Here is a 27,257-nt window from a genome sequence, read left to right on the forward strand (position 1 = left end):
CCGGTGCGTGATCAGCGCCTGGTGGGAGGGCGGCGACGGTTCCGCCGTCCCCAGCCTTCCCCGAGCCCTGAATGCCTCCCTTCGGGGACCCAAAACAGGCTATCCCCTCTATTGCTGCTGCAAGATGGAGGCACAGCGTCGCACCATCCCCGCGGGAGCGGAGCACAGCCGGTCATCACGAGAACAGCTAATGGACAGGGAACCGGACCAGCGAGCCATCAGCTGGGAGCTGCGGGGCCGCCGGGGTCTCTCTCCCTGGCTCATCCCAGGAAAGGTAGCGACGCCAATAATGGGAGCCCTCCTACACACTGGCACAGAGGAAAACAAGGACCAGACACTGCTTTAGGAATCAAACGTTCTCACAGCCCCTGAAATCCCGTTCCTAATGCAGCCCAGTGCTTTTTCCCAGCAGCGTTTACTCTCGGCAACAGACAAGGTCAGCAGTGGCTGCTCAAGGAGCCTGTAGCAGCTCTGGCCTCGAGAGACGAGCTTTTCATATTCCCATCTCCTATCCATTTACTATTCCTGCTCCACACGTGACTCTGGCTTTGCCCGCAGTCGCATACGTGGATAGCTGTCAAAGCCATTTCAGAAATCAGAACAACGCTGTCATCTTCTGAAATAACTCAGGGAGCACTCAGAAACTCGCTGGTGTCTAAAACAAGCACAGTGCTCTGCTCGGACAGTGCGGCTCCCTGGAGGTGTGAGCAGGGCGTGCCCAGACGAGGATGCCCGTGCCGGCGATGTGCGAGGGCAGGCTGGAAAGCAGCGCTCCAGCAGAGATCACAGAGGGCGACGGGGGACTGTGGGAAGGAAGCACGGAATGCAAGCGATGGCTCGGCGGTGCCTGGGGAGGAGAAGCATGTAGCAACATTTATCTGGCCAGGCAGCGATCTGCTGCTGCTGTGGATGTGGGCAAAGAACTCATGTCATGGGAAGCTTCAGATATCTCCTGTTTGGAGAGGACATCCTCATGCCGGGCCTGGGCTACTGAGCAGTCTAAGCTGTCCCCGGTGATAAGAGCAGGGTGGGGCCCGTTGGGACGGATCAGGGGTTCCCAGGCAGCAGCCCTCCACCTGCCCTGCCCTGAGGCTGTGCAAGAACCATAGTAAAATGCAATGTATGCCTGCTCCCATGAGGAAATTAGGGATGTGGAGTGTATCATCTTAAGCATTAATGTTAATGCAATCTTAGTAATTATTCAGTCGACAGTAATTTATTACAGAGGACTAATTTGCAGAGCTCAGAAATAACTGTGGTTAGGCTGCAAACAGCATATCAAAAGTGCTAGACACAGTAAGTGGTAGATGATGTGCTTAGGTTTATCTGGTTTGCAGATGCATGCTTCACATATTCAAACTTCACGTGTCTGCCATGAAAACACCACAGGTTTTTCTCTTATATTGTGAACCTGCATAAATTAGCAGTTAAAGAAATCCCTTGTGTTCTAGCCAGCTCTGCCACAGCACCACAAGCTCTTGCTCCAATCACCATAGCCCAGAGTTTTTGCTGGGTGCTCCCCAGCTTGCAAAACCCACTTGTGATCCAACATCAGGGGTTCTTTAACCCAAGCATGAAGATTATGAAAACCACCTGAAAACGGTGACCAGTGAATGGCTTGGACTGTTGTGGAGCAAATTCACTGTAAGGGAAGGACCAGTCCTAGTTCTTGCAACTGACCCTTCTTAAAGAGGTCAGTCCAGAGAACAAAAGAGCTGGGGAAGGAGCTGGAGCACAATTCTGATGAGGAGCAGCTGAGGGAGCAGGAGGGGCTCTGGAGTATGGGAGGCTCTTGCTCTCTGAAAAGAGGAGGCAGTGAGGTGGGGGTTGGTCTCTTCTCCCAAGGAACAAGCAATAGGATGAGAAGAAATGGCCTCAAGTTGTACCAGGGGAGGTTTAGGTTGGATATTAGAGAAAGTTTGTTCGTGACACTGGCAGTGGTGTAGTCACCATCCCGGGAGGGATTTAACACACATGAAGATATGGCACTTGGTCACATGGTTTAGTGGTGGGCTTGGTAGTGCTGGGGGCTTTTTTCACCAAAACAATTCCATGATTTTACCACAGCCTTGTAAAACACACTTTCAGCTATTAGATGAAGAGCAGTGTGTGGGAAATGAGCTCAGGGAGATTCCTTTAAACTGAAGTCAGACACCAAGGAGCCAGCAGAGCAAAGGAAGAGTACTTCATTATAGGGGGAGATGGAACAAATCTTTGAATGGCTGAGACACCACCTCTAGTGCATGGACTTGGTTCTTGTGGAAGCAGGAAGCTGCTCCAGTGGCTGCTGGATGCCACAAGCTGCCCCCAGCTCTGGAGGAGCCCAGCTCCTGCTCATGTGCAGTCACATTACCCTCACCCAGTGTGCCACTGTGCCCCTGTTGGCATCAGAGCTCCTGCTCTGCTCCAGAGTGGGGTGGTGCTGCCCACAGGAGCTCTGCTCTTTCTGCTAGGGCAAAGCCCCTTTCAAAGGATCCTATGCTGTGGTGGGACAGCTGTGCCACCCTCCCAGTTCTCCCTTGTTCTCCCTTAGAACACTGCCAGTGTCACCCTAGTTCTCCCTTGAGAACTAGGAATTAAGAAAGCACATGATAATTTATAGTTATGTGGATTGCATAGCTTTTGGATCACGTGGAAACTTGCTCATCAACAGGGCAAAGCAAGACCTATTTTGTATGTGAGCCTGCAGTGTGTCCTGCGAGGGGCTCTGTGCCACCCTGCTGGAGTGTGGCACAGCCCTGCTCTGGCCAAAGCCCTGGCCTTGCCCTCCTGCCTACCTGCTGCCCACCCTGGAGCTGGTGATCACAGCCATCAGGGTCACATCCCCCTGGACCAAGAGCACTTGGGAAAAACTTATCTTTGGCAGCCTTTAAAAAGGCTCTTGACTCATCTCAGCCTTTCTGCTCTCTCAGCAATACAGTGCAGGTACCCCTTGCAGCAGTGCCAAGAGTTGCCTGATGCTCACTTGAATCCAGCTTGTGGGATTTGGACTCTTAGCTGCATTATGGCCATCGCTTCCCAGTTCCTGGAGTGGTGAATGAACTTCTCCTAAGCAGAGCCCAGCAGACAAGCATTTGGTGTGAATGAATTTTCATCTTATTTGTGGCAGGACTCCTGTAAAAGAGATGGAGTAAGGATGCCTGTCTTTAGCACATGTGTGAGGATTTGGGTTAAACACTCCCAGAGCCCACCTACTCAAGGGCAGTCAGCTTTCCCACCACTCAGGAAGGACTTCAGCGATTTTGCCTGGTGCAAGTCACTCCAGCTGGGCAAGAGACATTGCTTTGGCCCTGGTGGGGACCAGCACACACTTCCTGTGCAGCAGGAGCACGTTCTGCTTCCCTGGCCCCAGCCTTCGGGTCAGAGCTCAGTGACCGGGGTCAGGGCTGCATCAGAGCAAGAAACCGCCAGAGGCGAGATGCTCAAGCCCACTTGAGCACTTACACTTGAGCACTTGGCTTTACACCACTCTACGGTGTAAAACGACCTCTCCTGGAGAGATCATTGCCAGAAGTTTCCCGAAGCGCTGCCCTCTGGGTGGATTTGGATGGTCTCGCTCGGGAACCTCCCCACCATGCCGGGACTCCTCACAGAGCTGGCTCTTGTCCCATCCTGCTCGAAGCCGCTGGATATTTCAGTTTTCATCACTAGATGGAGCAGGAGACAGCACAGCGCCCGGATGGAGCTCTGCCTTGCCCCATGGCCCTGCACCGAGACAGCTCCTCTGCCCCTCATCCACTTCCACATCCCTTATAGCCCCCTGCAGTCCATCTGCCCCTCATCTGCCCCCACACATCCTTTATAGCCCCCTGCCGCCCAGGCACACCCATTTTCCACCATCTCCCCTACAGATCCCATACATTCCTCTGCACATCATGCATCCAATGCCCTCCTTTACATCCCCTGCACTCCCCCAGGTGTTGGGAAAAGCCCTGGGACATGCTGCCTGGGCAGCTGGGATTCTCCAGTGGTGGTGTCCATGTCCCATTGGTGAGCCCAAGCCCTCCCAGCCCATGGTCCCACAGTGGCAGCAGCTTGCATCTCCTCAGAGACCATCAGTTTGGGGAGGACACACTCATCACTGGCCTCCTGGAACCTTTCAGGTTTGGGAGTGAAGAACTAAGGTGTTTCTTCAGAAAATAGTTTTTCTCATTAGTAAAGGCAAAAGCCTGAACCAGGCTTGAGCATTATCTTTGCAGAGTGAGGTGTGGCCCTGTGCACATTAGGTGCCCTGAAAGCAGTGCTGGCCCCAGCCCAGGCCCTCTCCACTGGGCTCCCTGCACAAGCAACTGCTTTAGGACTACCTAAAAATTCAGAATATTTAAATGTCCTGGTGGAGAAGCTTGTCTCAGCTGGAAGAGCTCTGAGAGTGTTTGCTGGGGAGAAACAGAGACAACTTGCAGATAAGTTTCTCTAGAATCAGGAGCAGTTTTCTGGGTTTTACTATATATGTAGGGAAGATTTTTTTTTTTTCCTCCCTAAAGTAATGAAAATTGCTTCTTTCATACATGAAGGGGGGCAGAGAGGGAACTTTTCCAAAGAGCCTCTTTCTCTCAATCCCCCTCCTATGGCACAGGACATTTATCCTCAGATAAATGGACAAGCTGAAATGTTTTCAGTCCCTGGGGCAGACCAGTAGTAACAAAGGCAAAGTTAAACAACTCCAAACAAAAGCTGCAGCAGAACAGGGGTGTGGTGGTGGAAATAACGCCTGGCTAAGTAAGAAACTTTAATGATGATACATGGAAAAAGTTAAACAATTAAAACTTGAATCAGTCTGGCCCTGGTCCCAGCTCATTTAGTTAATAAATGCTGTGCCTCATCACAGTGGAGCTTGTGCCTCTTTTTCCTGCAGAAGAGAGGAGGCTCCCGGTGTTGGGCTGGTCAGAGCAGCTGTGTGGGCAGCAGAGGGTCTGGTGCTGCCCAGGCTCTCTGTACCCCTCAGTCTCACAGTGGGATCACCCCAAGGGGCTGAAGCCCCCCAGCATCAATGCCCGGGGCAGAGGGGCTGGGGATGGTGGTGGCAAAACCACAGAAACACATCCAACACCTGTGTGTGTTCAAGGGTGAACAGAAAAACCACTAATTGGAGAGTCATAACCATATTAATTATCTGAATATGTGTACAAATTAGACATAGAGTCACACAGACCCACACTGGAAACTTTTTCTTTCCCTTATGGAAACCTATTCTGCCACATGTGGATCTGCAGAGATTTTGTCTTTTAAATGTTTTAGGCACACACAGACAACAATTTCCATATATGAACACTTGCCAAATAAAACCTTTCAGGTTAAATATTGGAGGCATTTACCTCACACCCCTTCTGACTTTCCCATACACCAGTGATTTCAATCCCAATCAACTATTAAAACCAGACCCAGTGAGACTGAGCTACAGAAGCAAACATCCCTCTGACACAGCTGCTAACCCCAGCCTGCCCTCACCTCCCAATCCCCCACACTCCCACCACCCAGCAGGCTTCTGTACTCCAAGGGTCAGCAGGAACATCTCCTTGGGAAGAAGGCCCAGCTCACTCCAGCAGTGACAGCAGTAACACCCCCAGCACTGCAGAACTGTGGATCCCAGTCTGACGGCAGCCTGGTGGGAGAAGGCTCCCTCGGAGTGTCACTGTGGCTGATTAAACATCACCAAAACCACTGATTCATCAGCCCTGTGCAGAGGCAGATGCAGCAAAGCTCTGGACCATCACAGGGTGAGCTGGGTCACACTGGTGGAGAGGAGCCAGCCACCAGTGGGGGATCACACAACAGGCAGAGACACAGTGGCCTTTCCCATGTCCACACCTGATAGGATGTAGGATCCCAGGAAGGTCTCAAGTTAAAAAAAAAACCACCCCAACTCCCCCCAAAACATAGGCCAAACCTCAAACAAGCTCTCAATTAAATGTGGAAAGCAATTCACATTTGCAATTTGTATGGAGATGCAATTCTTATCTCCAAGATGCTTTTTGATGTTTACCCAGTGTCCTTCTCACCTGGATGCCAGGGGACTCCCACACATATGGACCAGGCAAAGGCCAAGTGATGTGAGACAAAACCCATAATACAATTTTATTTTTTGTTTCATACAAACAGTACCCTCCCCACATTTTACAGAGTTTAACAGCATTGTCTGGTGACAGAGAAGGTGACATTTGCTTGTGGCTGCTCCTGCAAGCCTCACAACAGGAACAGGGTGGCCTGAAGCCAGGAAACCATGTGCCCTGGGATGGGCCTGTGTGAGGCAGCTCCAAGCTCTGCAGGGGGACCAGGTGAATTGATTCCTCCTAAGACAGGGTATCATGAGATGCCATGTGGAAATACTGATTTGATGGAATTTGGGATCATTAGAAGAACAGCTCCAGCATTCCCACTGGTGTGGCAGCCAAGCAAGACCACCAAGGATGCCCTGGCAGCATCCTGCTCAGCTGGGTGTTTAGAATGAGGGCAATAAACCAATTTATGAACTTCTTGGTGCTCCCTGTATCAGGGCTGCAGATTCCTGGCATCCTGCAGGACATGGCCACCATGCAGGTAGAGTCTAACGGGGACAAGAGCCCCAGGGAGTGACAAACAGCACCACTGGCAGCTCCAGCTGTCTGCCTAGAAAACAGGGAAAGGCATCCTGTGCCATTCAGGTTGTGAGTCTTCCATCATGCAGCCGAGCTGTATTCAGTCCTGGATTTCAGTGAAGCCTGAACTCTCAAGCTACAGGCACCAGAGCTCAAACCAGCAATGTATAAGGGTAACAGAGGAATTCAGAATAAATGTTTCTGACAAGGCCAACCTAAGGAGCTCCAAGCAGAGCCCTGCAAACCAGGGCAGTAATGCTTCCCACCCGATTACCATGTCTCCTCATTTACACTTGTCCCAAACATTCCCTCCTTCAGAGGGTCCAACTGACCAAGCAAGGCCATGCAAATGTAAGAAAAACATGGTTCAGCATTGTGATAAAAATTTCCACGTTTCTTGTACTTTAATTATTAAAAATTCCTGATGGCAGAAGGAAGAGGAGTGGATCTCCTGCTGCTAGCAGGAATGCACAGCCAACATCTCTGAGGTACCCAGCTGGAGGGAGCCCGGGGCTGCTGGGAGGCTGCAGGGCAGGGGGCAGGAGCTGCTGTGTCCCTGTAAGGCACTGCATGAAGAGGTCTAGATGGAGACCAGTAACACCCTAAAATCCCTTCTGCGGTGCAGAACCTGTAGGAAGGAATGACCTGCTCAGCCCCAACTAGGATCATGCTCCCAAGCCTCCTCCAGTCTCAATTTTCCATCTTACAGGGACCCAGGAGGGAAAGGGGTGCTTTACCCATTACCCCATTTCTTATTTTCCTTTTCCATGGAAGGAACACAAGCACAAGCATTTATTTTTTTCCCCCACATCCTTCCTCTCTCAAAGTGAGGAGGAAGAAGAGTGAGGCTATTGCAAAGCAGAAGTAACCTCGTGGTACCAAAGACACAGCTCCCAGCACCTTGCACAGGAGTACCCAGCAGCTGAGCAAGTCAACTCCCTCTCTCCTTCCTCTAAGTACTAATGTGAAAAAAACCCACATTTCTCTAACAAAGAAAGATTTCAAGAGCCACAAAATCTCTTCTCTGTCAAATAAAGTGGATGATGGACCTGGCTGAAAGCACAGCCTTGAGAGACGTGTATAAACACAGTCCTGCTGCCCTGGGACCTGGGGCTCACCCAAGCTCTGGTTATTCCCTAAGTGCTGGAGGGATTTTATCACCCCCTCCCTGCTGGGAGGCAGACCCAGATAGCAGCAATCTGAGGATCTAAAGGACTGTAAAATTATAGCAAAAGCTGAGGAATAGTCACAATGGCCAAAGCAAAGGCAGCTGTGGGCAGCAATGTAGGAGGTGGGGATAGTCAAAAGGTGCTCCAGACTACTGCAGTGTCCTTTCAAGGTGTGCTTGAGTCATTAGATGACAGAACCATTGAATTAGGAGTAGAAGAAGGAAGAAAAAAGCCTCATCACACACCCAGTGTGAGATCTCTTGGGAACTCAAATCAGTCCTTGTCAGCCTCAAACTGCACTGCCCTGGTCCAGAGAGTTTCACTGTAATTACTGTTTTAAGAGACCACCCTTCCTTGGCACATCTGCTGGCATGCAGCTGAGTGAGGCACCCACTGGTATCATCCTGACTCTCAGGAGTTGGTTTTTAATCACTGGGGCAGCCACAGGACAGGAGATTAGGGTCAGGACATCAGAGACAGCTTCTTTTGTTAAAGTGCCTTATTTTCTTTGAGCTTTTAAAACATCTTCAAAAACATCTTCAGTAGAAGGAGGGCACAAAAAAAAAAAGAAAAAAAAAGAATACAGGTTTTATATGAAAGAGAGTAGAGAATTAATCAATATTTACACAGATCTTGGATAAGATTACAGCACAGACTAATAACCCAACACAGCAAAAAGCAGAGTGTCAAAAAGGGCAAAACCTGTTTGAATACTTTCAACACCATTCCCCAGAGATCCCAAGTGTAAACGGTTTTATCTAGGAAAAGGCATTTTAACTTGGGCTTTGGTAATCGGGGTTGATTAGAGCCCCACGCTTGCAGCCTGCAGGAGGACGTGGGTGGGCCACCCGACCTCTCCAGAGCACAGCCCAGGCTTAGACGAGTTCAACTTTCGCGTTTGGATAAACAGCCACCACGTCATATCCTTCGGGGGGCTTGACCCTCTCCTTGGCGTGCGTCTCGCAGTACAGCTGCTCCTCAATGAAGAAATACCCTCTCTGCTTCAGGTTGAGGCCACAGTCGTCACACATGAAGCACTCGGGGTGGTAGAGCTTGTCCCGAGCCTTGACGATGGTGCCCCTGGGAGAGATCAGGAAAGCTCAAGTGAGGAGAAACAACGAGCATGAACAGCTTTTCCTGCTGCCACAAGTAAAACAGTAAGTGGAGGAAAGCAGCGTGCAGGGACATGTAAGGGTGTTATCAGGGGTTCTCAGCCCACCCAAAGCTGCCACCTCACTCCAGGTGTGGCTTCACTATGCTTCTGCGGGGAGGGATGCTCCACACCCAGCAGCACTGCTCCACAGCTTGATGCAAAACACAGACTTAAATACCTACACTCAGCCTGGATCTGAAAATCAGGAGCCAGCATCCTGCAAGGACTGGGGCTGAGCACCTGCAGGCACCATGACTTGTGGAGCAGAGACCCTCACTCACAGCTCCAGCAAGAATATGGTTGCAGGCATTTGCACAGCTCCCACTCAGCCAGAAAATTTGGCTTGAGCAGGATGTAAATTACAGCAGAACAGAAATTACAACAGGTCATAAATTACAACAGAACAAAACAGAAAAACACCTATACTTTCTGAAATAAACATCCGTCTGTCAGAGAGTAACTCTTCAACAAACAAACAAAACAGCTCTCTTCTGCTCTACACTCAAGGTGTTTCTCCCACCAACCCTTGTAAGGCAGTGAAGGAGTGCTTGGTGCTATTCATAGTCCCTGGGCAGCTACTATGATAGGCAGGGCACAAACCATCCCATAAATCATCCCTTGTGAGATTCCCTTAAAAGGGGCAATCCAAACTGTATTGCTCAGGTTTAGGTATGGCTATAAAAAACCAGAAAGGGATTCAAGATATGCTGCTATAAATGCTAACCCATGTGCCTGGCAGGACCCAAGCCCACGTGCCATGTCCCAGTGTCACCGTCCCCACTGCAGCGGGGGCTTCGGCGAGGCACGACACTCACACGATCCCATTCCTGCAGCGGGTGCACTCGGGAAGCATCTGCAGCCCAGACATGGGGCCACCAAGCTTTGGCACTGGGGACTTGATGTTCCGGGGGTTGCTCAGTTTGTCGAGTTTTTCACCTGCCAAAAATTATAAAGACACAGATTAAAACTTGGCCTCTCAGGGCTGGTTTTTTTTTTTCCCTCTTCTTCCTTTTTTTTTTTTTCCTTTTCCCTTACAGAGTCAGACGAGTCTGCCTGTCATAACAGGACCTGCAACTCCCTTGGAAGTTCCAGGACAGCACCAGCTCAAAAGACATGGACCTTGTCAAAATGCAAAGCAGCTGTGATCTAGAGATGAGAGGTTCATTTGGCTGTAATACTGCTTCCTGAATTAAGAATCATAAATAGTGAAGAGCTCAGAAAAGCTTCCCCCCTCCCCAAAAAAAAATTAAGGTTCCATCACAGCAACATTTAGGTACACTTGGCAGACCCACCATCTGTCAAGGAGATGTAGATGAAAGAATTTCAGAGAATGAGGCATATTGAACCAAACAATAATAGAATCACATGCACTTTTCTTCCTAGAGCATGCATTTAAACTCAAATAATCTAAACCAAAATACTGTGATAGAGGGTAAGGTCTTCTGAGGCACCAGGCCTTCTTTCATGAAGGTCCAACAACGGGAAAGGAAGCAATGAAGATTTTGTGCATGTGAAAAATATCATAGCAGAACATTCAGAGTTGCTCCTCCCACTCCCTACAGGCCATCTACAATCTGCCCTCCGATTCTGGACAACACCAACATGCTTCTTGCCAACTCCTGGGATACTTAAAAGCTTCCAGTATTGACTGCATGGTTTTCCACAGCTGACAACTGACTGGTCTGTTTGGCATATATTGATCTACAGTTCCTCTGTGATTGCCTAAGGTTGTAGAAAGGAAAAGCTCATGAAGAAGGACCAGTTGGCTCACAGTTTGGAAAAACAGCAGAGGAGCTCTTGGATAAACAAGTCATTCTCCAGAGTTCTAATTTGCCACACTCCCTGAACTTCCAAGGTGTTTCAGTCCAGGGTCCATTGTAAACATGTGCTTCAAGCCCTGATGCCCAGAAGGTCTCTGTAGGCCACAAGCTCTTTCTGATCGAGGTATCTGCACATACTCTGTGCCAGTTTTGGCAGCTTCAGAGCAAAATCCAGTGTAAGTGCCTCCCATGGCTGCAGGAGCATCTCTGCCTTTCCTAAAGGGAACTTTTAGTGCCTGGAGCCTGATACAGCACCGCTGCTGGTTGCTCACAGACCCCAGGCAGGGTCACACCACAGATACATTTTGAAGGGTGTCACTGAGAAACACTTCCTTCCATGGAGAGACCCCTGCTCCCCTGTCCAGTGAGTCTCAGGAGTGCTTATTATCCTGGGCCCAGATGGGAAGGAGGGTGCACACCTGACTCATCCCCTGGGGTGCACAGGCACCTTCACACCACAGCCCCCCTCTCCAGCCATGGCTCTGACACAGAGGCCAACGCTGTCAGCAGTTCCAGCCAAGTGGGTAAAACCAAAAGGACCAACTTCCCACCAGACCCCACCTCCCCAAAACACAAAACGGTGCCTGGCAATGCCAAGAGCTTTCATACATGCAAGGCACTGCCCAAGAGCAGAGCAGGGCTCCTCCACCCCACGAGTTCCCCCAGTACTTGGCTGGCTCCAGGCAAGCCCCTTGTTGAATCCTTCCGCTGCCTTGCTGGGAATAAACTGAAGCAACTGAAGCTGTTGGCTTCCCCCAGCGTGAGACACAGTGTGCTTGGACTAGACAGGCTCATCTGCCAACATTTAACAGTTAAGCTGTCACTGCCTCTCATGCAGAGTGCTTGGATAAGCTGCTTAAAAAAGGAAAGAAGGAAAAAAAAAAAAAGGGATTTTACAGCAAAATGAACCCTGCAGAGAAGGCTGCTTCCCATCTTCTTGAGCTGTGTATCATTTCCTTCTATTTATTAGCCCAGTCTCATGGTGATTTATGGTCTTCAGCAAGGCAGCAAAATGCTTTAACTCCACAGCCTCAACCATGCTATCCCCATTATGGCTGAAATGTTTGTCCTTCCTGGGTCATGGGTGCCTATAAGGGTGGGCACTGCCATTCCTCCAGCCTCCATCTCAGCACAAAGCATTCCTCCCTAAGGGTGTGGGATAGGGCTAAAATGCTTCCAGTAGGAACATATTCCATATAAAACAGGTCCTTGTCCAAGACACTCAGTTCCTTGGGAGAGGAGAACTTGACTTTAAAAGGACAATGCAGATCAGGCTCAGGTCAAAATGTGTAATTTTAGGCTTAAGGAAAAAGGAGCAGGGGTGGCAGCTGTAAAACAAACCCAGCAGGAACACTTGGGGTTGAAAACGTGCTGGAACATCACAGAGCTCCACGCCAAGCAGAGATGCTTTTCACCTAATTTCTCATCCCTTGTGAATAAACAGAGTTGGAATGACCAAGGGTAAGTGAGGCTGTGCCTGCAGGCAGTCACACATCCCCTCCACACTACTGAGAGGGAGAATGGTAGAACCCAGGTGACAGTGACTGCTCCAGCCCGTCCCATACTGCTGGTACAGGAAAGCAGCCTGTTGGGCTCCAGTCAAACACTCAGTGTTGCACTGGTGACGGGCTAGTGCCAAGAGAATGCTGATGAGCACACATCCAGGACTGGCTGGACAGTCCCAGCATGTGGGCACCTCTTTCTTCCCCAGCCTTTTCTTTCTCCCTTCCTCCTAGCACTGGGTTCCTGCCAGCCCAGGGCTGTGGGATACAGGGGGAGGCAGGAGCAAACCAGCAGAGCTTGAATTTTGTTCCCTTTCCCTGGCAGAGAAGGGAGGAAGGCAGCAGCATTACTAATTGGGATTAACACAGTCACTTCCCATTTGCTTCTTCCTGACAAGGAGACTGGGAAGCAGCAGATTTGTCCTTGCTCTTGGAGGTTTTGAAGGGCCTGAAAGTCCAACTGGGGCCTGTATTTAACATCAGTTTTTCTGCCAATCCAGGGGCTGTAATACTAATATAAAATATAATAATATACCCAGTGCTTCTGAGGTTGATCCTATCTCATGCTTTGTAACTATGGCTCAGTCCCACTGAGAAAACCAATACTGGTGGAATTCCACGATGATCAGAAGTTACCTGCAATTGTGCTTCTTGTGAAGCAAGAACCAACATCCTTCTAGTCAAAGAACAGACCTCTCCAACATTTTAGACAAACAGAAACTGAAATGCAACAGCCCAACTCACTACCTCTCACGGCTCCATAATGAGATTTACAGCAGTTGGTATTTTCTTATGAAAGATATGTTCCTGGATTCACATGATTGGAGTATGGGGCCCTTGGAAGGAGACAGAAAGAGGAGTCTTGCCCTGTAAGACTGTAAAGAAAAGCCTAAAAATTTGAACATAAAAGCCCCAACAGACTTAACAGTGAAAGGCAAATAAATAAAAAAAAAAAGACACCGAAATGTATAGATTTGGGATCTTATTATTTAATGTGTTAACGACATGGGCAGGAAGCTGTGACAGACCTGAGAAGTGAGCCAAGAGCTCCTGATCTCTATCCCTGCCTTGCTGAGGACCATCCCACGTCCTTATGCAAATGCCATTTACTTAACCAGACCAGGCTCTCCAACAGTGTGATCTTACACAACTGCTTAAGGCCATCACATTTCATAAACCATTTCAGAAAACAGCTGCCACTCTGGTTACAAAGCCAGCTTTCACACAGTGCTCAAATCAGCCACAAAATTTGGTAAGCAGGAGTATGTGAAACACTGGTTTGAGACCTGCCATCCCAGTGGTCTCCTCACAGGAGGGTGCTTGGGTGCCACTCTCCTTACCATTCTCACTGGCCTCCAACATGCCCTGTAAGTAGCGGAAGGATCCAGACTGCTTTGGCTCTGAAATGGGCTTTTCATAATCCTGAAGCATCTTGTAGACATCTGACTCCACATCAATCCCATTTCTGTTCCGTGGGAGAGACTTCACGGGGTCAATGCTGGTTTAAAGCAAAGAAAGAAAGGCTCAAGTCAAACAGAAACAGCTACTGTCAGCTCATCAGGGAGGTACTGAAATCTCTACATTCCCACAGATTCAATTAAGCACCTCTGTTCCCATGTGCTTCCCTGCCTGGAGGTATGTCTGGCACAGGAACAGTTGCTGAACCAAGGAGGTTAAACTTGTTCCCTGTTGGGCTCCAATTGAGCAACACAGCAAGGGCTGGCCCAGTTACCAGATGCCTTCAGGAAAGAGGGCAGCTCTTGCAAATGCTGTAAATTGCTTTGCCACCTGTGGAATTTATTGATAAAATGGGAAAAACATGCATTTCGTTAACTATGTAGGGCCAGGGCATGCACCCACCCCTTGTAAGGGCATCTGGAGAGTGTGTGCCAGGCAGGACACCAAAACCCCTCACCACCCACAAGTGCTTCCTGTGAAGCTGGTGTTACTGTAGGCACATCACAATCACAGACCACAGCTTAACTGAGAAAACCACCTGGGGAGGGGGACACTGGGGCTGCCTGTAACCCCCACCTCCAGCCTTGAGCTGCTCCTGGTCTGTATGAGGAGTATTTGGGATGCACAGACAACAAATAGCAATTTAAACCATTATTCCACTCCAATACATCAAAACATGGAAAGCATGGTCTGGAATCAAATATATTTCAGGTACATGTTTAAATGTCCTACAGAGAAAAGCTGAATCCAAGTGCTGTTGCGCTCCAGAGGCCCCATCACACTGCACAGCTCCAGGGGAAGGGGCTCCTCTTCCTTTTTATAGAGCAGGTCATGAAGGTCATTATAAAACCAATAAAAAAACCAAGAGCCCTGAACTCCATCAGCTTCACATACTTTAGCCATCATCTGGATAATTTTCTCTACCAGTGTTATATTCATGTCTGCTTAAACAAATAAACAAAAGAAATAACATTCACTTTCAAAGAAAGAAAGAGAAAAAAAACCCCAGACAAAAATCACTTTCAAAGAATGGCTAGAGCTCCATGTTCTGGTAGAGACTCCCCAGCAGCTCTGCTTGCTGTGGGAGGTGAGGGCCAGCCTGGGTGGGGGAGCTGAGCCATGGACCCATCCCCGTGACTCCCAGCCAGTCCAAACCCCGCAGATGTGCTCCAAGTACTTCTCTACCATGCTACAGCTCACTCCTACATCAACTCACAGATTTTCAATGGGAAAGGGCAGGTTTTGGCCAGCTGTGTTCACGTGGCACAGCCTGGTTTGTTGTTAGTGGTGGGGCGGGGGGCCAACAAGGGGAGCTTCTGTGAGAAGCTGCTAAAGGCTTCCACCATGACAAAACCAATCTCTGATGGCTCTGAAGATGGACATGCTGCTGGCCCAATTAGAGATGTTGGCAGTGCCTCTGTGATGACATATTTAAGAAGAAAATCAAAACAATGCAGGGGCAGATTTTCCAGGGATGGCGAGGCCGCTGCCAGGGGCCATCCCTGGCGCAGCGCACGGCGATACGCGGCTGCCGCCATCTCGGCACGGCCCGTGGCGAGCCTTGCCTTGCCTGCCCAGCCACGCCTGCCCAGCCACGCTGTGGGCAGAGGGGCAGGGGCAGCAGTGACTTCTCCTTCCCCGTGCCCTGCAGGGAAGAGAGGCGTTAAACAGCGCCAGCACCAGCGCCACCACTGCTGGCTCCATGGCGGCAGGGCCTGGCCAGTGGTGGAACATGGCCAGCGACTCCCCAGAGAGGAAGCTAGACAAAATCTACCTCACAGTGCTGTGGGATCTCCTGCAGGAATCTTTGAATTAGTGGAACTTGTTTGCAATGGTATCTATGAGCAGCAGCTTTTCTTCTAGTCAGAGAAGAGGAAGAAGTGAGGACATTTGAGCGAAAACATGGTGGCACCAAGGGAAGTGGAAAAACAAGGAGGGGGAGGAGGTGCTCCAGGTGTTGGAGGTGGTGGTGAAGTCTGTGATGAAACAAACTGTCCCCCTGAAAAGCAGGAAGCCCACAGGGGATGCAGAGATCCAGTCACAGCCCATGGGAAAGTGCTCATGGTAGAGCGGGTGGATGGCAGAGAAAGCTGTGATCCAGCGGGAGACCCGAATGGAGAGAGGGCTCCTGCTGCCAGAGACAGAGAGAGAGGGGCCTTGCTTCCAAACTAGAGCAGCCTATCCCAGAGGACTGTACCCTGTGGACAAGTGACCCAGGCCACAGCAGTTTTGGGAACACTTGTTTGCCCATGGGAGGGACTCACAGCATAGCAGAGGACAGACTCCTCTCCCTGAGCAAACAGAAAATCTTGAGTGACAAACTGACCAAAACCCCCACACCCTGTCTCCCTGCGCTGTCAGTGGGAAGGAGGGAAGGGCTAGGGGGAAAAAAAGGTGTTTTAAAGGCTTATTTTACTTCTCATTATCCTCCTCTTACTCTGTTAATAATAAATTTACTTTATACTTTAAATTTGAACCTGTTTTGCCCTTAAAGTGCTTTCTCCCAGTCCATTCCAACTCATGAGCCCTCCGTTATTCTTTTTTCCCCTCTCCTCTACCCAGCTGAAAGCAAGAGAAGGTAAGCAAATCACTTTAGTGGTGCCTGGCATTTGGCCAGTGTCAAACCATGACACCAGCCCAGCCTCATCAGAGAAAATACATTCCAATTCAAAGAAAATACACTCCTGCCCCAATTCTACTCAAAGACTCAAGAGAATGTCCTGGCTTTAGGCTCATTTGCAGATAACACCAGATTTTGTTCTCTGTTTTCTGTGCAGTTCTCCTCTTTCCAACTTCAATAACTTTCCCGGAGCAGCACAGGGAATGAGCTGGCTTGCTGCATCACTGAAATACAGATTCATGCAGACAAAGTTCCCAAGCTGAAAAGAAACTCTCTTTGCATGTGATACAGACATTACTTTCTTGCAGGACATTTTGCCAGTTTGGAGGAACATAAATCAAGATCCTCATAAGCCATGTGAAAGCATCCCAGTCCACAACCTGGCTTGTCTCAAAGTCTGAGTTATTCACCCAAACCATTCTTGGCTACACAAAAGCCTTTTCTTTCCTAGGAGCATTATTTATTTCTCAGCCTCCCGGACAGCTGCACTGAGCAGATCTTGCACTTATAAAAATCCCAGTTACTAGAGTTCATCCTTTCAGCCAGTACCTCCAGCTTCTAGGGCAAGTATTGGCTCCTGGGTCTGTGGCAAGGTGATCCCCACTCCTAGGAGGGCAGCACCCTCTATCCTGCCTTGGAGATACACTTTGAAAAAACAAAAATATTGTTGTCTGTGACATTCACAGAGCCATGGAATTGTTTAGGTTAGAAAAGCCCTCTAAGATCATCAAGCCAAACCATTCCCCCAGCACTACCAAGGCCACCACTAAACCATGTCCCCAAGAGAATCATCTACATGGCTGTTAAGTCCTTTCAGGTATGGTGACTCCAACATTGCCCCAGGCAGCCTGTGCCAGGGCTTGACAACCTTGCTGGTGAAGAAAGTTTTGCTAATATCCAATTTAAACCTCTCCTCCTCTTGTCTTCCTTGGCATTAACCCCAGCTGGGGACTGTACCTAGGGGCCACTAATCTAACAACTCACATCAGCAATAGAAGGCTCTTAACAGAGATCTAGAGAATGAGCACCTTCACCAAGATTCGTACCTGAGCTACAGCATCGCAAGCTTCAATTCAATGCTGCAGTTGCTACCTATGTAGATGTGGTCATTTTGTTCAGAAATTGGTATCTCCAGACCTTTTTATTTTTGCTTTGCTTTGTTAATTTGGTTAGTTTCTTTTCTCCTCCCACCTACACTTGACCAGCCCAGCATCCTGATGGACTTGGCAGACTTAGGTCAATGGTTAGAGAAGATGATCTTGAAGGTCTTTCCAGTTGAAGTGAGTCTAAGATTCCATGATCTCAGGAGCTTCAGGAGCACAGAGGCCCCTGTGCACTCCCTGAACCTTAGTTTGCAGGAGCAGCAGCAGATGCAGAGCCAAGCCCTGCCCTGGCCCTACCTGTGGGCAGGAGAGATGTGGAGTCCACTCAGCTGGCCTGGAAGGGCCGACTCGGAGCTGTTGTTGGCGTAGAGCCGGGTTGGTTGGTGATGCTGCATGTTCAGCACCTGCCTGGTGTCCACGGGGCTGCCCCCAGATCCATGGGGCATCGACCTCCTGCTCTGGGCAGGGCCACTGTCCTGGAAGAGAAAGAAAGCAGAAAACCTGAGATTTATAGTGTGTGATGTACATGGAGGGGCTGTATTGGGACATGCAGTTTGCAGTAATAACATTTTATGTGTGCTGTGGAAAACAGGGATGTGCAGCAGGAAAAGGAAAACTCAGGCTTGACCCGCAGTTAAATTGTGCTGAATCTACACAGCTTCCCTTGGTCCCCAACCAAATGAATTTGCTGTTTCTCCTGGTGAGCGACTGCCAAATATTTTGCATTTACTTTTCCTGCATTAATTTTATATTTAAAAGCATATGTGCTGTTTCTTTAAAAGAAAGGCTGTGAGTCTACTTCTTATTCCACGTTCCATCACTCTGAGCACACTTGCTGTGCTCCTGACTTCAGGGCCATCCCTTCCATTTCTATCACCAAACAGGATAAATCCATGCTAGGCAGCTCCATGTGCAGGATGGGCAACACCTGAGGCCAAGGGACCAGTCCTGGTATTTTCACTTGCAGCTACCCTTGTCCACACAGATCCACATTCTTTTGGGGAGGTCTTCTCCCCAAATAAGATTAGTCATTTACAGCGTGAGAAACACATCAGTCAAGGGTTTAGCTTGGTATTCATATTTCCATTTGCTTTTTAAGTCCCAAGGTAAACTGTGGAAATCTTTTTGTCATATGACCTCAAGTCAGGAACTCAGATGCCATTAAACGACAAATTTTCCACATTATTTTACCATTTTACCAATGTCAAACATTACCTATGTGTTATTCCACACACATGGAATTCCACATACATGGGTGTGCTATTAGTCAGTCCCATCCACACCCATAAACCAAGCAATACCTACTGCTAATGTCACCTGAGCCAGGCTTTGCCTGCAAAAACTCAATATGGGGAGAGGAGCTAACTCCAGCAAGTGGGGAAAGCAGCAGGAAGCTGGACACAGCCCATGGACACACGCTGGCTGCTATTTCCAGCCTGCGAGTCACAAACATGCCTGGACTGATGAAAGACATAGATGCAGTGTAAGAGGCTGGAATCTGTTTGACCTGGTTTAATTTGTTCTAGGGCAGCTCCCCAACAGAGCTGCTTTCCACCAGCTTTCAGTAGATTGAAGCTGATAAAAAGCCAAGCAAGGAAATAAAACACCATCCTGTGAACAAATAATGAAGTGTATATTGTGAGGCTCTGATACAAAGCTTATTTTTGACTAAAATAATCCAATAAATACTAATTAGAAACAAGTGTCTATCCCTGGTGCACAGGAGAATGCACTGGCACTCACAAACCTTGTAAAAACAAAGAGCTAAGAGAAGTAAAAAACAGATCCTGCTAGGAAAAGATCTTGAAAGTCCAATTCTTCAGTTCTTCCTAAGGCAAAATGTCCATTGATAAGACCAATCTTACTTAAGAACTGAAAGATGGTGTCTTCAAAGTTTTTTTCCTACCATCAGCTGAAAACCTGCTTCAGTAAGCTCCCAGCAACTTCCCCTGCCTCAGAAGCTGCCTGGATCCCTCTTGGCAAAGTTCCCTCCACACCACACATGCACAAACACGTGGGGAAAACTGCTTCCAACATAATAACTTCAAATTGTCTATTAAAAAAGGAATTTTGCTGCCAGGAATAATATAATTTTAACTGTTCCCCAATTTATAGTCTCAAAAAAAAAAAAAAAAAACCAAACCCATATATATACACACAAGCAGGCTATGGGTTCCCAATTCCCAGATTTAGATTATTATTTCAAGGGAAATAAAGAAAACACTCAACCATGACACAGGGAGGTAAAGAAGGATCATAAACATTTTTTTTGGGATAAAAGCAATGGCCCATATGGGTGGCAGCACTGAGAGCGATGCTTTTAGAAAGCCATTACCTTTAATTATTTTGGCCAGATCCACACTCAGTCCAGGGTGCCTGGAGGAGAGGGCTGGGTCCTCACGTGCTCCTGCACACTGGTGCCATCCAGAGCTTTGCAGGGGAGCATGGAACTGCTGGTTGTTTCCAGAATGGAAACCTCCTCCAGACCATCATCTCCATGGACTTGCTTAAATCCAGGGTAGTTTGTAAAGCGTCGCCCCTTTGTCCCTGTTAAGCTCAGCAATTTGTACATCAGGACCAAATGTTGCTATAAAGCTAAAACTTATTGCTTGGGCACTCTCCAAAAGGAGGCCCTTGATGGAAGGGAGGAAACAGAGCCCTTCCTGCACTGCTTGGCATCCCCATCTGCCACCAGATCCCTGTGCCTGGGGGAGGAGCATGTTCATGGTGGTGGCAGCTCACCTTTCCTCTGCTCAGCCATGTTATAAAGCCACAGGTGACCCAGCAGCATCCACAGGGATCAAGAGGCTCCTCCTGTAGCACAAAATGCTGTTCCCAGGCCAGAGCTCAGTCTCGTCTTCCTCAAAGGCTGTGAGACCTCTGCAAGGCTTCACTTTGTGCAAAACACTCACACATTCACCCTCAGAAACCCAGAAACAGATGCATTTCTTTCCAGTTGTCAAATTCAAGATCAGTTCAAATTTCCCCCCTTTGAGGCCTAATTTGCTTTTCTTTGCTGGATTTTCTTCCTGCTTTTTATGGCCTTTCTTAAACTGAGTTTGCAAACCCTTCTTACGAGCCAGCCTGTGAACTCTCACCAAGGAGAACTCTTTCAGCCTATAAACCAGAAACTCCCAATTTGTTTCTCATGCTTGGCTGTTTTTTTAATGCATTTTGCAAAATGTCCTATTTGTCCTCCCACCCTTTTTCAACTACAAGTCCTTAGCTCTAGAGACCAGAGAATTAGAGAAGTTCAGACTTCATATTCTGATCCAAAGCAGTTAAAGTTCATTTACTTCAGTGTGTTATAAATTAGACTTTTAAAAGACAAGAAGTACAAACAAAATAACTAATCTCCTTTTTCCCAACTAGGAGAGATTTTAACTGAAGATTGCTAATTTGATAGGCCAACATTGGCTCCTAGAACCTCCAAGCAAGCCCCTCCACCATGGCATGATTTGGATAATCCACGGAATTCTGTACTCTTTGGCATGTGGCAGCGAGATGTGGGACCCTCAGCACCAAGAAGACCAGATGGAAGGGAGCAATGAGACATTGTTGGGACCCTCAGATAGGTGATATGCTTCCATCTAACCCCTGTCTCTCTCTCTCCCCCCCACCGTCCACTCACACTTCTTTTTCTCTCTTTTTCTTTCTCGTTGCTTCTTTTACTATTAAATAAAAAATACATCAATTTTTTGGCACCAACCTATAACCTCATTTGGTTTTAATCTAGTTTTTGGGTATATTTCGAATCTTCAAAGTTCTTTGTGGCTTATACACAGGAACTTAGCTTTCCTCACTTTTCTGCGTTTAAACCGGATTGTAATAAATGTATACCACAGTCTGAAGGAAAACCTTATCCATCACATCCTTCTCACTACAATCCTTTCACAGCTGTCAGCTAAGTATCAAATTAGTATTTCAGATCTCTCTAAGTAAGAGACTAAACTCTTAAAATCAGATGATCTTTTTGTATAAAGGCTGCTGACAATGTTCACATGAAACATGACTCAAGCTGGAGCCTGGTGGAGCCCCAGCCCGCCCATATTCCCAGGACAGGCTGTACTGCACCAGGGCATGTAGTGACAGGACAAGGGGGAATGGCTTCACACTGACAGAGGGCAGGTTTAGATGGCATATTAGGAAGAAATTCTTTCCTGTGAAGGTGATGAAGCCCTGGCACAAGTTGCCCAGAGAAGCTGTGGCTGTCCCATCCCTGGAAGTGTTTAAGGCCAGGTTGGATGGGGCTTGGAGCAACCTGGGATAGTGGAAGGTGTTCCTGTCCATGCAAGGGAGGTGGAACTAGATGAACTTTAAAGGTCCCTTTCAACCCAAACCATTCTGTGATTCTGTAGAGCACACATTTAACCCAGGGACAAATCTCTCACACTCAAAGAGCAGTAACATTTCTCCACCTTGGAGCAGCCATGTGGATGGCCATCAGCAAGGCTCCAATGGATGTTTCCTCCCACAGCTCCAGGGAGAAGCTGCACCCTCATGCAAATTAAAGAGCTCAGGAGAGACTCGAGCTGCAATGCCAGGGCTTTATCCCTTAACCTACCTGGCTCCACAGCAGTCTCTTAAAAATCCACAGCAATGGAAAAAAGACTGTCAAGATTAAAATGTGTTTGCATTTATCTTGCCTGCACAGTGCAGAGAGCACATTTCTAACATCAAGTGTGAGAGGGGCATTTAGCCAGCAGACAGAGGAGAGCTCTGCATGAATGTCTTGGCAGAAGAGCCTTGAAATTTCCTCCTTTGCCCAGGAGCAGCAAGCTCCTGCCAGGTGACTACCTCACTGGAGCTAGGCTCAACAACAGTCTGAACCCTAGAGAGGGCTGTCCCACACCCCAGTGCTCAGGGTCACCTTCCAAGCTCAGGAACAGGAGGGCGTTGCTCAGTGCAGGTGTCAGACTGATGCCCTCCCCACCATGCACAGGCTGCTGCTGTTGGATTAACATTCCCACTGACAGAAAGTAATATCCACTAAAGCTGGAAAAAAAAACCTGAAACCATCACAGCAAGTGCCCACCCGCCCTCCTGGCTGCCCCCTTTCTCCCAGGGAAGATGCTGCTGTTCCCATTTCAGTCCACGCTTCCACTGAATCACTTTACTCAGCATCTGGTGTTTGGCTGGCAGGACAAACCTGGTGAGCTTAACACTAACAGACAATGCCCTGACATCATGTTTTCCAGCTTACTGTCACTCTTCTCTCTCATTTGGGGAATTGTCGCATTTTCAGATGTTAACATATCACACTTTCTGATTTTCTTTCTATACTCATTATCAGCAGCTAACTGAAACTAGAAGTTTCATCAGCAACAAGCTAAGCTTCAGGCTACAAAAATATGACATGCTTAAAACCAAAAGGTGCCTACTCCATCAGCATGGCTTATCTGAACACCTCCTTCTGTAAAAGCCATGGTAAGGTACACCAGAAAACACAGCAAAAGCAACAGCATGAGATATTTTTTCATCTTGGAATGTCCCAACCTTTTGTTTTTCCTCATTAATTAAAAAAAGATAAATTCAGGTAGATTCAAAAACATGTCTCAGCCTTTCCCAGCCCTCTGTGGCACGAGCTGCTTTAGGGGATGGAAGCAGCTGCTTCAGCCTGATCATCCTGAGGGACCACAGTGAGCATCCCTCCAGCATCCCTCTCTGCACCACTAGGGATGTCTCTCTCCACATGCTCTCAACCCCAGCATGTCACTCAAGTGACCTCCAAGAGCAGATAATTCCTCTTAAGTGAGCCACAAGGAAAAGTGAAAGGGGATAAGCTGTTTTTCCTGATGGACAGGAACAGAAACACTGAGCTACACCTGTGCTTCCAAACACCTGGCACTTCTGAGTACACAAGCAGCAGTTTCCTTACCTGTGTTAATGGAGTCATCAGTGAAACTGATGTTATCAATTAAAATAACACAGTATATGTCTGTGTTAGCACTTAATCCAATAGCATTTTGTTTTGTCCTAAACCAACTCCCACTGTTATTATTTCAGTATAATTCCTCTGTACCTTCAATGAGAACAAATTATTCAAGTTATCTGGACAAAAGAAAAGACTGTTTTGAAGTTTCCATTCCCATTTCCCCCTCCTTTATCCTAATACTGTTTTTGCCTCTTTCATATACCAGGACTATCAAAACTCACTTAAAGATGCTAATTTATCTAAGACATACTCAGAGAATCTCACACAAAAGGATACAAGATTCAAGATGTTACAGTAGTACTCAGAAAAATCCTTTGCTTTCAAATGATGCAATATTATATCCCTGGCAAAAGTAAACACAAGTGCACATGCTATGTTTGTGTAACCTCTTCACCCAGTAAATTAGATTAGTGGCTTTTTGTAGTGTAAAACCCCAGTATCTGGGTGTGAAATGTTGTCTGAGCACCCGGAGCTCACGGCTGATGCACCCACAGTGGCTGTCAGGATTCAGCATGTTTCTGCTATTAAATCAGTCCTCAAACAACGAGCTGCGAGTTCCCATGGAAGGGAACCCGAGTTTGTGCCAGGGCATTAGCTCATCCTTTGTTTTCCCCAAGGCAGACATTTTCCCTCCTTCCGTCAGGAGAGGTTGGTGCCCCGCTGGCTGGGGCTGGGGGTCGCAGCAGGAGCTTTCCCAGAAGCAGGCATGGCCCATCCTGCCACAAGAGCAGGGGAGGAAGGATGGTCAGTCTCCCTGAGAAAGGAAATTCCATCTCTCCAGCTAGGAGGCTTTAACCCCCAGCTCACAGAACTCAGCATGGCCTATGCCAGGCTTTTGCAAAGAAGTACATAGAAGTTTCCTGCTTGGCAGCAACCCACAGAGAACTTAAAACAAATACTACATCTAATTAAAGTTAACTTAAACCCATTACTCAGTTAATTAAATAAGGAGACATTCACCCTTAGTAGAAAAAAAAATATATATAATCTAGCAAAAAGTAAATATGAGCATATTTAACACATTTTTAAGGGTGTTAACATCAGTTCTAAGGGACAGGTTAGCAGCCAACTACTCTCCCTGCTTTACTGTGGGACACCACTGCTGTCCCTGGGTGCCCAGAGCTGGGGCACCAGAGGCTCAGGCTCCCCTGAAGCCCACATGTAATTTCATTTATGTAATTAGGAGCAAGCACGATCAGCAGTGATACTATTTGTGAAGTCAGGGCAGGTATGAAAAACTCCCAGGAATGATGCTGAAGAGTCCACACTGGCTGGATGCCACGTGGAATGAGAGGTGGCAGGTCCTCAGTCCTGCAACCACACACACCTGAGCCCTCTGACAAAAGCAAATGAAGGTGTGTTCACCTTCAGGCTCACACCAGCACTGCCTGGGTTTCCTGCACTGCCTGGGTTAGGCTGCTCAAACAGTTATAGTAGAGGCAAGTTTGTCCCAATTCCTCCTCTTCACCCCATTCTAGCTGGCATTTTCACATAGCAAGCCACGCACCTTGCACCTGATTTTAGTCAGAGCAAACTAACAACAAATCTCTGTGGACTGAGTGTCAAGAACAGAGTAACACATAGGAAAAATAATTCATAAGTGATGAGCAGAAGCACCTTCTCATTGTTCCTGTGCAACTCCCCTGATGCTGTGGCTCTTCTCAGTCGGGTGGTCAGGCTGGGAAAGCTGCTCAGGACACAGCACGAGAGAGGAGCAAGAGTGCTGATGCACCTCCCTCCTCCATCTCCTGAGAACGACACAGGGGCTGCTCTGCTAGCTCAGTAGCACCAGGATGCTGTTCCCATGGACTGCTGTGGGAAGTGCCTCTGCCTGTCTGCACTGCCAGAGGAAACCCAGCCTTTCACCCCATGTAGCTATTTCAGCCAAGCATCCAGGTTTGGGAGGACTTGCATCCTATTCCAGCACTGGCTACGTGCTGACAATTTAATTTCTGCTGCAATTATTCTCCCACCCACACACTTGATCTATTGTCAGTTAGCACTGACAGGGTCCCCAAAGCCCAAAGCCCACGTTTCCAGCCCCCCTGGGCAAGAGAACTGCCAATTCTGGCATTTTGGGAATGAACAAGAAAACAAACATCCTCTCTTTTTATTAGCACTGCATGGCAGTATTTTGACTGCCATGCTCATGCTACAGGAAGCCAAAAACTCCAGAAACTGATGGATGGCTGCTCCCACTCTCCCTGTCTGCTGGGGAGGAGTGGCTGGGACCAGTGCCCACAAGGACACCAACACCACGCCAGGTGAGACTGGGGATCCCAACATGTCAGCAGCAATGTCAGTGTGCATGATGGAAATCTTGACTGCTGGCTGGAAAGCTCTGAGCTGTCCCCAGCATCCCTGTAGGTCCCACCTCCACCCATCTCTGGGTCCAACACACAGGCAGCCCTTCTTTAGGTTGCAAGTCTGAACATCACTGCATTTGTGGCCTCTTCTGTAGGTCCTTGCTGTTAAGGACAGACTCGTCTAGCAAAACCAACTGATAACCAAAGCCTGCTTTAACAAAAAATAAAGTTATTTTTCCTGAAAGTTACTCCTCATCCTGCTCAGTGTTGCTCCTGCTAATTGTGAAAAAGCAGCTCTCCAGTTCCAGCCTCCTCAGTTTGAGGGCAGCTACTCCCCACAGTCATAGCAATAATCAAAAACAGAAACAAAACCAACCAAACAAAAAAACCCCACCAAAAATAAAAAAATTAAGGAGGATTGATTACATTCTTGGAGTCTGAGTAGGGGTTTACCAGAAAGCTAAACTGAGAAACCACAACAGATTTAGAAAAGGGGAGAGGAAAACTCACCAGCTACTCCACACCTTCCAAGTTCTTTTGCACAGAAGGTAACTACAAATTTCACCACGTTCAAGACAAAGATTACACCTAAAAACCTAAATTGTAATAACAGAAATACAGATTTTCCTACAAATCATTCAGACTGAGGCATTCTGCTTATGCTCACATGTTTCAGGCAAGAGTTACTGTAGTCTTAAGTCAAGATTTTCAACAGATCTTTGCCCAGTATGACGAAAAAGCATATAGAGTAAAACCTGGAAGAAGAAAGGATATGTGCTCCACATTACTGCAAAGGCCACTTGGGGTAAAACTCTCAAAACCCTTTTCAGGGACAAACCCCCAACCTCTTTTTGTGGTTTGAGGGCAGGATTCCAGCAGAAAATTTTCCCTGTGTTTCAAAGCAGATTGCTTTTTTTCCAGATGCAAGGAAGTGCAGCTAAAGGTTGCACATATTGAGCCAAGTTACTTTACAATGAGATTTTTCCTCCTCACAATCTAGTACGTGCCTTTGCCAGAGGGGCTGAATGAACACGGCATGGGACAGCCCTGGGTCACCTGGCATTGCCCCACAGGGACTCCAGCCATGCCTGGGAGCTCTGCTCCCAGGGGATTGGTACCTGCAGCAAAGACTGGCTCTCTTTGGGTGCTGACGGTCACCTTCAGCCTCACACGGGTCAGAGGACATCAGTGATAACACTTGGGTTAGCACAGCTGCTGGCATCTGTTCCAGGCTGTCAGCATCAACCATACTGGAGGCACAGGTGGTTTGGGGAGAAGAGTCAACAAACACATCTTGGGTGCAAGCACAGCAACCTGGAGGTGTGCATGGAACCACCTTCACCTCCTCTCTGAGAAACCCAAAAAGCCACTAAGGAAGACAACACATGGATACAGGCACCAAAAAAAAGAGCAAGAGCAGGAATCTGCTGCCTGTACTTGTGTACCCTTGTTCACACACCTCTCTCAGTGCCCTACCAAAAACACATCTCCTTTACACACCTACTCCCCTGATTTACATATTTTCACTGTAGGTCTGGATTCAGAATAGTCCATTCCTACCCCCTTCATTATATTCTATAAAACTGTCTAATTTTTAAAAAGATCCATATGTAACA

The 27,257-nt window shown here is 48.0% G+C and overlaps 1 protein-coding gene across 1 annotated transcript in view; it reads right to left on the reverse strand.

The window, feature by feature from the left end:
• Positions 1-6,049: 6,049 nt before the first annotated feature.
• Positions 6,050-27,257, reverse strand: part of PDLIM4 (PDZ and LIM domain 4) — a 45,970-nt gene continuing 24,762 nt past the window's right edge. The window contains exons 4-7 of the mRNA XM_053991442.1: positions 17,698-17,876; positions 13,560-13,717; positions 9,713-9,833; positions 6,050-8,824 (exon numbers count right to left, since the gene is read on the reverse strand). Coding sequence (XP_053847417.1) covers positions 8,620-8,824; positions 9,713-9,833; positions 13,560-13,717; positions 17,698-17,876 — 663 coding nt within the window. The 3' untranslated portion in view covers positions 6,050-8,619. The remainder of the gene's footprint in view (positions 8,825-9,712; positions 9,834-13,559; positions 13,718-17,697; positions 17,877-27,257) is intronic.

This window comes from Vidua macroura, chromosome 15 (assembly GCF_024509145.1).
Source record: "Vidua macroura isolate BioBank_ID:100142 chromosome 15, ASM2450914v1, whole genome shotgun sequence".
NCBI classification, from domain to species: Eukaryota; Metazoa; Chordata; class Aves; order Passeriformes; family Viduidae; genus Vidua; species Vidua macroura.